The sequence below is a fragment of the Oryzias latipes genome, chromosome 15 (assembly GCF_002234675.1).
Source record: "Oryzias latipes chromosome 15, ASM223467v1".
NCBI classification, from domain to species: domain Eukaryota; kingdom Metazoa; phylum Chordata; class Actinopteri; order Beloniformes; family Adrianichthyidae; genus Oryzias; species Oryzias latipes.
Window position 1 is genome coordinate 4,167,536 of NC_019873.2, and position 12,675 is coordinate 4,180,210.

A 12,675-nucleotide genomic window follows, 5' to 3' on the forward strand; every position below is an offset into this window, starting at 1 on the left:
CGCTTGTCCTCTGGCGTCTTTTGTTCCGGGTCTTCCGAGGTGCCTGGCCTGGTGTGGCCACGTCAGGCGCACTGGACCCGGGGGTTGGGGGATTGTGGGGCGGGAGGTTCTGGGGAGGAGTCATGCTGCATGGATGCTGACACCCCAGCCCACAGGAGGACAGGGCGGACGGCGCCTTCTGGGTTCTTTGTTTTTTTTATTTAGTCGTTTCTCTTTTACTTGTTTTTGGGTAGTTTATCATGAGGGCTTATTTAATTATTTTAATGCATGAGTTGGGATTGGTGTTTTTGCGTTCTTGTTTGTTTTTATGTACAGCGCCTTGAGCTGTTTCCTTTACATGAAAGGTGCTTTAGAAATAAAATTTATCTGAATTTTGTTTCAGGTGATCTGTTTTGCTGCACGAAGAACTTGTTGCTGCAGCGGATTGGGGGATGTTATATACATTTAGGACAATAAACCCTTCAATATTTTGTATAGTAATTGGTCTTATCAGCTTTATTAAGTATTTTGGTGGTTTGGGGGCTTACTTGTTGGCATTAAGGTTTATTTCTTTCCTATTTATGTCATGTCCCACACCCCCTAGATATCAGGTGCAGAAGAGCGATGGAAAGCAGGTTTTATAGCAGGAAAGTCTCTGAATGACCTCATGAACCCAGGGCATGGAGACGGGATTTTGAGTTGGTTTGTCTTTATTTCCATAAATGATTTATTAGAAATGGTGCAATAAGAAAGTTGTAAAGAAAGTAAAGTAGATGAGTAGATTCACTTTATTTAACACAAAAACGGGGTTAGCCAGTAAAGCGACTGCCCGACAAATAACTACTTCCGGTTCAAATAAAAAGTCTGCTTTTGTAATTTTTAAATAATTCTTCGTTCAGATGAATTAATATTTTGAGAGAACGATTTAACCATTCAGTGGGAATAAATTATTATTTTGTGAGACCGAATGTCAGGTCAAAGCTCCATAAATTTGAGTTTTAGGAGGTTAAAACACTGACGAATCTACCCAAATCTTCAGGATCGGTGGAGGATGAAGTTTAAACTTCAAACACGTTTTATCATATAAACAGCTGAAGAAAATAAAAAGAGTTTTGTTTCTTTAGTTTGTTTTCACTGACCTGCCAGGACATACAGGTAGTTTCCAGCGTCCCCTTCCTGGATGACCAGCTGTCCCTCAGAGTAAACCTTCTCATACATGCAGTCCACCATCTCCCTCATGTGCTGTGGCTCTAGCTTCTTCAAAAAGTCATTGCTCAAGATGGCTTCATTGATAAGTCTCTTGGTGCTGGGACAATAAAAAAGAAGCAAAAATAATCAAGTGAAGGAAATTATTTGTTTATCAAGCCTAATTCATTTGTATGTAACACTACTCAGCTAATATTATACAAAATGTGACAAAACGTGTAACCGTTGTGCTATCCTAGGCACTTTAACATTGGGAGTTGGGTCATCTAGACCCACTAGACAGTGCTCTGAACCTTTTTTCTTCAATGATTTGTGATCTTCACTGGTGTCCATGGATTACATGAAATCTTTCCACCTTTATCCACCTTTGTCATGGTAGGGAGAACACGTCAATGTAAGGGGGGGGGGTCATCTGGACCCCATAGGATAACACAAGGGTTAAAAAATATTTAATGCCTCACAATGTTTGTTTGTCAAAGTTCAAATAAATCTGTTCAAAAAAGCTAAATTTAAATGATTTCTGGGATTAGTTTTATAGAAATTGTAATGAGGAGTATTTCCCACAAAAGCTCTTCTTCTAAAATAATAATACCTTAAGAGGTTGATCACAACTAGACTGGAGTTAAAAAAGGTATTTAAACAAAAAGTTAACATATTAGAAAAAGGCCACATGATTCTGTTTAGGATGGAGGGGGTGTTCACTGTGAGGCTTCATTTTTGAATTTTCACAAACCACAAAATCGTTTAGGGTTGTACTAATGGAGGTGATACCCACCTGGCATCTCCATGTCCGTGCTCCGACTTACTAAGCTCATTTGTCACACAAACAGCATTTTTTTAATAGCTGATTCTTGGGATCAAGCCATTGCATAATGCTTGTTCCAATTAATTCAGCAGATTTCCTGTGTGTACTTGTATGTATCCCTGATTATCACATCACACAAAAGATCTGCCTCTGCATCCAGGAAAAAGAGGCATGCTAATTGGTTCTTGAGTACTGGGCAAGCTTGGGTTGTGTGATTGAAGTCCACGATGACCCAGTTTTAGCATTTATACCCATGTGATCTATTGCCTGCTTTGGTTTTAGTCCATATTACTGCCATCTGAATTAACCTATTTATTAAATTCAATTAACTTTAACTTGCATTTGTGTCAGGGATAGTTGATCGAATAGTGGCTGTTGTTCAAAATATTTCTTTTATAACGGAAACATATGGTGAAATCCACATTTCAAGTTCATCATAGATTGTTTTTAATAAAAAAAATCAGACTTGTATGTGTCCAGTTCCAACATATTTCTATGGAAAAAAGCAAAACAAAAAACATGACAAAGCTGATCCCATTCTTTTAGTCCTTTCCATATGTATATCTACATATATAATAGATGGATGCGTGCACACTTGCAATAAAACCCCCTCATTAGATGGCCTGTCATTAGTCATGACAGTTAAGGTAAATAAAAGTGAAGTCTGGTTCATTTTATACATCTTATTTTATGTGATTTAGTAACAGTGTATTTGACCTACTCGGAGTTTTTGTGGACAGTCCTGGCAGTGGACACGCTTGATGGCCTGTATCGCCACAGGAAGTTGTCAGCAGAGGGTGGTTCCGCAGAGACCCCTTCCTTTGCTCTGAGACGACGATGTACTTCCACAGCCACCTTGTGGAAGCGCCCCTGGTTGATGGCACTGAAGTGGCGGCAGCTGTGGTGGCAGAGGGCAGTTGGAGAAAGTCCAACAGTTTGGTGGGAATGGATTGCATCCTGGAGCTTCTCGATCTGGGAGACCTTCGTCTCTAGTTCCTTCTGGAGACGTCGCAGCTGGAGCTCCTGCGTTTGAAACTCTTGATTTCGACGTGCAAGTTCGGTCTCCAGATAGGTAATTCTCACCCTGCACGTCAAAATGGTGAAAATAGTCAATCTCATTTTTAGATAATAATAATAATAATAGATAGATTTATCTGCTCTTTTCCAGATGCTCAAAGCGCTTACAACGTGTCCATTATTCATTTTTGATAAACCTGACTGTTTTAGTCATTCAAAATTAAAATGATCAAATTGTGCTAAAACCTTACAGTATATTAGAAATTTTACAGGAAGGAAAGAGTTAAATATGACCTACATTGTTTTGTAAAAGCACCCCAATTTGATGTCATATAAAGCCAACATTTTAAGCTAAGAGAAAATCCGGTTTTTGCACCCACCAAGATACCAGTATCATTGCAGAAGTCAAGTGGTCAACTCTGAACATAAAATGTAATTCTAACCTGAGGATGTCAGAGTCCAGGTGAGGAGCATCTGCGTGGATGGAGGGCAGGCAGCTGTTCTCTTCCGCCCGGGGGGCTTTGACCGAACCGTTACCCATGGCCAGCAGCTGGCTGGCCACCATAGGGATGGACCTCGAGCTAAATGGAGAATTTTTGAATCCACTCTAGGCTTCACCAAAACCACTGCACTGTCACATATCAGGATTTTTTCAGCATGACTTAAAATTGAAATAACTAATTTGAGCATTGCTGAATCCTTTCACACTAATCTGAGTTCTTCTTTACCAGTAACCGTTATTCATACTGAAATAGAACTAAAGTCATGAGGTTAATCTACCCAAACTATTTGTGTTCCACACAATGTATAAAACCACAATCGTTTACTCATTGCTATAGATATAGTCTAACATGTTCCCGGCTCAGACAACATTTTCTGTTGTTTACTTACACAGCAGCTGAGGGAAATATTCCAGAGATCGTCGAACACTCCTGAGGGAAGTCTCTGTCTTATCCAGGGATTCTGTATTTTCTCATTCTGTTGCCATTCACAACGCAGTGATGCACATTTTGGCTGCATGGGAGGGATTCCTGGGGCTGCTTTTGATCTAGAAGCATCTGGCGGGCCCTGGTGGCCATGATGTATTCTTACAGACACACACACTGACACCACCAGTTAATTTTAAGGGGGGGGACCTTTGTCATGGTAGGGAGAACACATAAATGTAAGGGTGGGGTCATCTAAGATAGCACAAGGGTTAAAATAAATACATCTGATCTCTAAACATCCTCCACGTCTTCCATGCAATGTAATGAGACACTCACAGACAGAAATGTATGTAAGGTATCTGCTGTAAATCCAAGCATTGCTCACATCCGTGTTGATGAATGACTAATCACGTGACTTATTATTTCGTGGGAATAAAATATTATTTCATGGAAACAAATTATTATTCCATGGGAAAGACTTAATTATTTTTCTACCCATGTCAGGTCATCGACCCCGTAGTATCACTTTCCCCAGCAATATCAGTTTTCATTAGTATCCCTTGTGCTATCTTAGATGACCCCACCCTTCCATTGACGTGTTCTCCTACCATGACAAAGGTGGATAAAGGTGGAAAGATTTCATGTAATCCATGGACACTAGTGAAGATCACAAATCATTGAAGAAAAAAGTATGGAGAGAAATTAGACTCAGTCGGATTTGTGCGTGCGTAATTCTTGATTTGTGCGTAAATTAGGATTTGTGTATGCATATTCTTGCTTTGTGCGTGCGTAAATTAGGATTTGTGCATAAATTTGGATTTGTGCGCGATTTGTTACTCACATAATACGTTTTGTGTATAAGTTAAAAAAATATATAATGAAAAAAATACAAAATGCAATTTACGTATGCACAAATTAAGATTACAACAGCTTGAAACTACTTACACACACACATCTTTAAAAAACACGCACGAATCCCTTGTTACGCACACACGAAGCCAAAGTTACGCACGGATCTACCGTGAGACTGTTTTCACGTCTCACAAATTCGTCCGTAAGTGCTGCGTTTAAATACCAGTGGAATGCTCGGTCATTAGACTTTTCCTATCAGCCTTCCCTTCTAAACGTATTTCCTTCAGTGGGTGTAGCAGGGCTTAAAAAAACTTTAAAGGAAAATAAAAATTATTATCTGAGAATATGACGTTCACTTTTAAACGCTAATATATATTTTAAAAGTATATTATTCTCAGAGACACCGAATTGATACAAAATGCGTAACAGGAACGACCAGTAGGAGACACTGTTTTTTTCTTCCGGAAAAATCAAAGGCAGTCAGACTGAGAGAGTCACGGGAAGAATGGCGGCCCATCTCGGTGGTCAGCGCCCCGAAGTAAGTAGCCTCTATGTTCAACACTAACATCTACTGTCTTCATGTTGATTGAGTCAATTTCTGGATACGTTTAGAATGGAAGGCTGATAGGAAAATTCTAATGACCGAGCATTCCACTGGTATTTAAACGCAGCACTTACGGACGAATTTGTGAGATGTGAAAACAGTCTCACGGTAGATCCGTGCGTAACTTTGGCTTCGTGTGTGCGTAACAAGGGATTCGTGCGTGTTTTTTAAAGATGTGTGCGTGTAAGTAGTTTCAAGCTGTTGTAATCTTAATTTGTGAATACGTAAATTGCATTTTGTATTTTTTTCATTTTATATTTTTTTAACTTATACACAAAACGTATTATGTGAGTAACAAATCACGCACAAATCCAAATTTATGCACAAATCCTAATTTACGCACGCACAAAGCAAGAATATGCATACACAAATCCTAATTTACGCACAAATAAAGAATTACGCATGCACAAATCCGACTGAGTCTAATTTCTCTCCATAAAAAAGGTTCAGAGCACTGTCTAGTGGGTCTAGATGACCCCACTCCCAATGTTAAAGTGCCTAGGATAGCACAAGGGTTAAATAGCCTGCATGGGAATGCGACTGATCTGAAGAAGTGTAAAAATCTGACTTTAGCATTGTGAAGATAAGATAGAGAGATGGAAGCCACAGCCCACCAAAAGACCTGCATGAAACTGGAGTGCATGGTGAAGGTCAAAGTTATAACCTTTGAAGTGAGAAAGGAAAATTTGTTTCATTTTAAAGCAGGAGAAACACAATTAAAGTGTCAATTTAAGCCCACAGATAAATTCACCATTGAAGAGAAAAAAGAGGATGGAGTGACTCTGCAGAGGAGAAGACCCTAAATAATATCTGTAAGGAAACTGACTGATAATTGGCTATGAAAAGACTGTGGGTAATCCTGTAAACTTTGACTGTATGGAACTTCAAATTCACAAAACTCAAAAGAAAGCAAAAGAAAAGAAAATCCATTTTAAAATCACTTATTTTATTATTACTTTTTGGACCAAACAATCAGTTTTTATAGCAATTAATCAATAATAACAGCTGCACTTTTTTTCAATGATTTAAAAAAACTACAACACAGAAACATGAAGTCCCTACATTATGTTCTCACACAACAATAAAAGACAGAGATTTAGCGTGTCGGAGGCAGTGACTGGCTCACCTGCTGCACAGTAAACCCAAAAAAACACAAACTCTGTTGACTGTAACGCTGCACAAACGTTACTCAGATGGCAGATTACTGCAGGCTTTTGCAGAATCAAACCTTATATCAAAATTAGGAGAGAGGAGGGTAATAAAAGCTACACAAACACATGCAGTTTTTGAGTGTTGCCCACTTTGTTATCCTTGGAGAAAGTCGTCTTACAGAAAAACTGTTGATTGTTTAATGATCAAAACAAAAAAGAAGAATAGGATCATTTTTTCAGAATATCTTTTTAGAGTTTTTGCAATAAGTGATCGACCAGGCACCATTCTAACTGTCCTTTTCCATTTGAGATGATATAATAAAGTTTTTGTCTTTATCTTTAACAATAATCACCGCATTGACCTGTTTGTTCATGTCGAATCTTTTGTTCAAACCTACAGTACAGATGACCCAATCCTGATCTTAATCTGTGGGAGTTAAATGATGAACTTTGACATGTTCTGCTGAAGGTGGTTGGTTGCTAAAACTATCAAGGTCAGACAGAACTAAGCTAAATGAATTCTTACATGTTCTAGGAGCTGACAGCCAGCAGGACAAATCATGAAGTTTTCATTAGTATTTAGATTCATTTAGAGATTAATTACAACCACTGCATGAAGAATTTATCCTGCTCTTAAATCTACATGCACTCAAGAAAAGAGATGGTTGCTTAACATGAAGGAACTCTGGTAATTTACTATTTCAAGATACAGAAAAGTTGCGGCAATACCACCAAGTCAACATGTGTTTGTACAAGAAAGAAACATATAAAGAAAGAAACAGTTTAGGATGCCCTCGTATTTCTCAAAAACCTCAAAACCTGCATCTTTTTCTCCTTTCTTACTTCAAAAGTAGCTGCTGACATTAAAATGTGAAATAAAGTGGTAAAATGACGTCACAATTGTTTGTCCGAAGGGGTTAAAGAATGTTGACGTTTCATCAATTCATTTTGTAAAATGACTTAAATGGTTTTTAGATGAAAATCCTCAAAAATAAAGAAACCAAAACACAAAAATTGAAGTCAAATTACAGCTAAATTGCACCTGATTCCTGCCAACACTAAGTAACTATGGGAAGGGTTATTATCTCAGCAAAACATGAGGGAGACAATTGATGACACTAAACAAGTTAAAAATGACACACACAATGCAGTTCTGCAAATTCATACATCTCATGTTGAAAGCAACTTTAGAAAACAAAATCCAAGACAAAAAGCAAAACAACAACAACACAGTATTTACGTGCTTAAAGAACAAAATACCAAAATGAACAAACAGAAGGCGTGACGTCATTGCCCTTCTTTTCATTTTTGGTTTCTTTTTAAACATAGTGAGCTCTCTTGGCTGTGATATGTTCAATTCTAAATACAAAACATTTTAAAACACCTTTCCTTTTGCTTCAATTCCATACTATTGAAGTGGAAAGCTGGAAAAAGAAAATGTGACGGCAACAACAAAAAGATAATACCTCGACAGGTTTGGGTTTGCATGGCAGCTGTCAATATGACACAAGGAATGCTTTTGTACATTTGATTGGAAACCAAACAGGAAAGTTTTGTTCTTGCATGTAAAGGAATCTGATGAATACCACTTCAGATTGTTCTTTTAGATTTAGACAAATGTTGTTTGATGTGCAAAAGCAGCAGAAAACATTTCAATTGCTTTATTTGCCTTGCTCCCACTTTCATATTTACTCATACTCCATGTAGTAATTGTTTGTGTGACAGCAATGTAGATTTAATTCAGAAATATTGTACAAAACATTATAAAACTCTAAAAGAAGGGCTAAAATAGCTCACAAAGTGATATTTTTTGCACAATAAAATGCCACTCCGTAACAATAGATATTCCCTTTCTGCACATTCCTTGTTATGCATTATTTACAGCAATTCTCTACTTTTATACATACAATTTGTTTCTCTTAATTTGTACAATACTTACAAATAGATCGTGGGATCATCTCGCACCTCAGTTCAAAACAAAAAGAAAGAAAAGGTTTGCAGGCCTGACATGTGATGCTGGTTTCAGAGGATTCCCTTTACAGCTTTTACATTCAGAGCAGATGGCATAGCAAGCAGCTACAGGGATCTTTCTGAAAAGGTCAGATTCTATGAAAAAGGAATCATATTCGCTGCTTTTTAAAAAAATGTTATGGAAACACTACTGCTATGTGAGCTGCCCCCTCAGTTCTGTCCCACAGTTACAGAAACAATGTCACTTCAAACACAATAAAAGGTGTCCAGTGGAAGTGTCCATGACATGGAGAAAAAGCATAGGCAGTCAAATGAGAAAGGCCGTTGATGGGGAGAGTGTCCTTGACTCCCGTCCACATATTCTGAGATGATGAGCTGCAGGATGAACAGAGAACTCTGCCAAGTATCCTTCCTGAACGAAATCTGCTCAATGCCCTATAGAGACCCAAACAAGTCTTGAGCCCAGCCTCCTAAAAACGCTGAAAGGCCAACTCCAGGTTTGGGTAAAAACTCAAAGGTGCCTCTTTCAACTTTCCTCTCAGTGGCTTCAAGAAAAGATGCTTCACGGAGCTACTTCTTAGCCAGCTGGAATGGATGCTGACCCTATGGAAACATGATTGAGGACACTTCCCATGAGCAAAAACAACACTGTTTTCAGTCATTCAAATCAGACATAAAAAAGGGAACAGAGTCCGAGGAAGTTTTTGCTTTTGTTTCTTTTTTTCAGACATTTCAGCACATTCTTTTGTCTTGTTGACTCCTGGCTGTTTTCAAAATGTGCCCTTTTTATCACAACTTAATCATGATTATTAACAAGACACACTGTAAACGTGTACAGTTGAACTTGTAGGTACAGTGGGGTGAAAACGCATTTGGTCTGACGGTCTGTATTTTGTTTGTTCATATTTAGACACATATTTTGTATATTTCTGAAACTCACAGGCTGCTTTTTGGAATAGATTTTCTCGATTTATTTAACACATAATGGGAGGACATTTCAATAAATGTTCTAAATTTCATTTTCTTTGCCACGGTTTTTTCCTGTGAAAACATAAAAGTGGTTCATTCATTGTTTTGATGTTTTTATACCATTACGAGTCACCACTATGCAGCGCTATTCTTTTATTATACCAGGACCCTAGTTTTGTCTCGCAGCAGTTCTGGACAGCAAGAATCGTTTTACTCATAATCCAAAACTCACCCAAAAAAGCACACAGCCAATACCTGGTAAAACTAAATGTTTGACATAGTGAGTGACACCCCCTCCCCTACTGTGATGTCATCACAGCAGGAGAAACTGTAAAAAAGAATGGGGGCATAATCTCTTATGGGGCTAAGAAGAAGTACTCAAAATCCACTAATGAAGCCAAAGCATGTGTGTCGGGGATATCCAAAGAAAGTTTTCCAATTATTATGGCATAGTTACAGGACAAACAACTGGTGACCATATTGTGGCAATGTGAGAATTTTGGAGATTTTTCCCATTTTTGTTTTGGTCGATCTTTCCTTCAAATGCTGTCAGATTAGGTCTATAACTACAACTGAAGCATCGTCCACCTTTAACTTTGTGAAGGGCGGATTATGGCTGTGGGTCATACATTAACTATATGAGCGAACTGGACTGAATGACCCATTCTTCCTCATGTAAAGAGAAATAAACAGCTGTTAATCCGTCATTCTATTGGTCAGAATAAGCATTCAGGATGTAAAACCTTTCAGACATGTTTAAACCTTTTTATCCCTTGTGCTATCTTAGATGACCCCCACCCTTACTTTGACGTGTTCTCCCTACCATGACAAAGGTGGATAAAGGTGGAAAGATTTCATGTAATCCATGGACACCAGTGAAGATCACAAATCATTGAAGAAAAAAGGTTCAGAGCACTGTCTAGTGGGTCTAGATTAGGGTTGGGCGATTTCCCCTAAATTGGCCGTTGACGATGTTTGCTGTCAACCATCGGGATGGACGATGATATCGTCGGGGGGGGGGGCTATTTTTACATTTTTCGGTCTTATATAATTCGTTATTCGTTATTTTACTTTATTTATTTTATTTCCCAACTAATGACCCATCCGCGATGATCCAGTATAAACTGAGGGAAATGACTTTAACAAAAAAAGTAACAAACAAAATAGAAAAGAAGTGTTGTCCGCTCCCGCACTTTTTACAGCTTTGTGTTTGAGGGGAGGGGGGGGGGGGGGGGTTCTTTGTTACATGAGCGGTATGTGTGGGAGATTTAAGACTGCGATCCGTCCCGCAGCTCTAGGGGTACAAGCAACCGAACTCAGAACCGGGTCTAAAGTGTGTGTCTGAGCACAGCTCGGATCGTCAGCACACACAGCGGTTTGAGCTTCAAAGCAGAAATGTCGCTCAGTCCTTAGAAAACATTCAAACAATCACGTGGATTTGTGTTTCCAGTTGTGTCCCGACAAAAAAAAAAGGCTGATGTTATTCCCACATATTTACATGCAGCCAGGATGCAGCGCCACCCAAAGCTAATGTTGTTAGCCCGTGTTAGCATACTGCTAATCCTGGATTCGTTGACAAAAAGCTCTGACCACACGGATTAAAATTCAAATGATGAGCGAACAGGTGTTTCATAATAACCGTAACATTATTAAAAGCACGTTTAGAAAATCTTCTCGTATATTACCGAGCTGACATGTCAATGTATATAGCCGCTCGGGGCTGTTTAACATCGTTTTGTATTGAATTGTTACATTCAATAAAGTTTGGGGGAAAAAATAGCCCCTCGGCAGAAATTATTTCCTCTTCCGGTTTTTTTCCGGTGAACGTTTGTTATAATCTGAAAACATTTTTCTGTGCCATGTACACGGTTGGATTCTAATCCGACCCTTGATCCCATCAAGATATTTTGCACATGTAACCGCGGCTTATGGTGTCGACGCGCAACGTGGCGGGGGCGTGGCATCACGATGGTGTCTCTCCATCGGGATGTCAGTCACCCATCACACAACCCTAGTTCAGAGCACTGTCTAGTGGGTCTAGATGACCCAACTCCCAATGTTAAAGTGCCTAGGATAGCACAAGGGGTATTTGGATTCATTTTGAGATTAATTTATTAGTTAGTTTATTAATAGCTTATTTTGAAATTAACTTAATTTCAGTATTGTTTATGGGAGAAACAAATGTGTTTTATCTGCCCTTTTCCGACTTTTAGCACAACGGTTACAATACTTTCTTCTTTATTGCAAGTTATTCAAGTTATAAACCGATGACTCAGATGCCTCAATAAAAGTGTGGGGCCCCCACTTTGAACATTAAAAAGGTTTGATTGACAGATTTTGAGTAGCCTGCTTTGAGTGAAAGAGGTTTGGACTTCCAACAAGCTCACTTTAGATTGGAAAGAGTGGTTGCCATAGTTACATAGACAGAACGACTTAGAACAATTGCTGCTTAATGATGTCATCTGACTCCAACAATTGGAAGTCAGTATCGCATAAAAATGGGAACCGAATTTACTTCATTTTGGAGCCAGAAATGGACTCACTTGGTCCAGTTCTCTGATATAGTTAATATGCTGCTCATGAGTTTAATTTAAATTGAAATATCAAAACTCTTAATATGTTGTAAAACAAAATTTGCCCATGTCAGTAGAGGGTTAGATTCCAGCCCCCTCCTGGACTAACTAGGACAAACCAAAAACAAGGGGAGTTGGATTAATGTGATTTTGGGGCAGACTTGTGTAATCCTTGCTAGTCCAAAAATCTGCATATTTGGTTCCAGTTGTGTACGTGAACCACAGTTTTTTTTAACCCTTGTGTTATCCTAGGCACTTTAACGTTGGGAGTAGGGTCATCTAGACCCACTAGACAGTGCTCTGAACATTTTTTCTTCAATGATTTGTGATCTTCACTGGTGTCCATGGATTACATGAAATCTTTCCACCTTTATCCACCTTTGTCATGGTAGAGAGAACACGTCAATGTAAGGGTGGGGTCATCTAAGATAGCACAAGGGTTATAGTACACTAATGTCCATGTAAAATCTATCCCAAAATGAGTGGGTTGTTAACTAAAGGTTATTCCCTAGTTATTATCTGTTGCAGTTAATAACTAACCCTTACAGATAAACTAGAACAGAATTGTGGGCCAGGTCTTCTTCAAGGTTAGTGGCTGAACTTGACTGTAAAGCCAAAT

At 38.7% G+C, this 12,675-nt stretch overlaps 2 protein-coding genes across 23 annotated transcripts in view; both read right to left on the bottom strand.

The window, feature by feature from the left end:
* LOC101165996 (cGMP-dependent protein kinase 2) overlaps positions 1-4,026 on the bottom strand; it is a 32,047-nt gene extending 28,021 nt beyond the window's left edge. For 4 of the 5 annotated variants that reach the window (XR_002291777.1, XR_002291776.1, XM_020709280.1 and 1 more), the window contains exons 1-4: positions 3,899-4,026; positions 3,451-3,588; positions 2,712-3,074; positions 1,119-1,285 (exon numbers count right to left, since the gene is read on the bottom strand). Coding sequence is in view for 3 of the 5 variants with exons in the window: in XM_020709280.1 (XP_020564939.1) it covers positions 1,119-1,285; positions 2,712-3,074; positions 3,451-3,572 (652 nt within the window). In the remaining 2 variants the exon portion in view is untranslated. The remainder of the gene's footprint in view (positions 1-1,118; positions 1,286-2,711; positions 3,075-3,450; positions 3,589-3,898) is intronic. The other variant, XM_004076916.3, reaches the window with a different exon arrangement.
* A 2,290-nt stretch (positions 4,027-6,316) lies between these two features.
* Positions 6,317-12,675, bottom strand: part of LOC101166243 (collagen alpha-1(XIII) chain) — a 141,625-nt gene continuing 135,266 nt past the window's right edge. For all 18 annotated transcript variants that reach the window (XM_023962974.1, XM_023962971.1, XM_023962970.1 and 15 more), the window contains one exon: positions 6,317-9,117. In XM_023962974.1, coding sequence (XP_023818742.1) covers positions 9,085-9,117 — 33 coding nt within the window. In that variant the 3' untranslated portion in view covers positions 6,317-9,084. The remainder of the gene's footprint in view (positions 9,118-12,675) is intronic.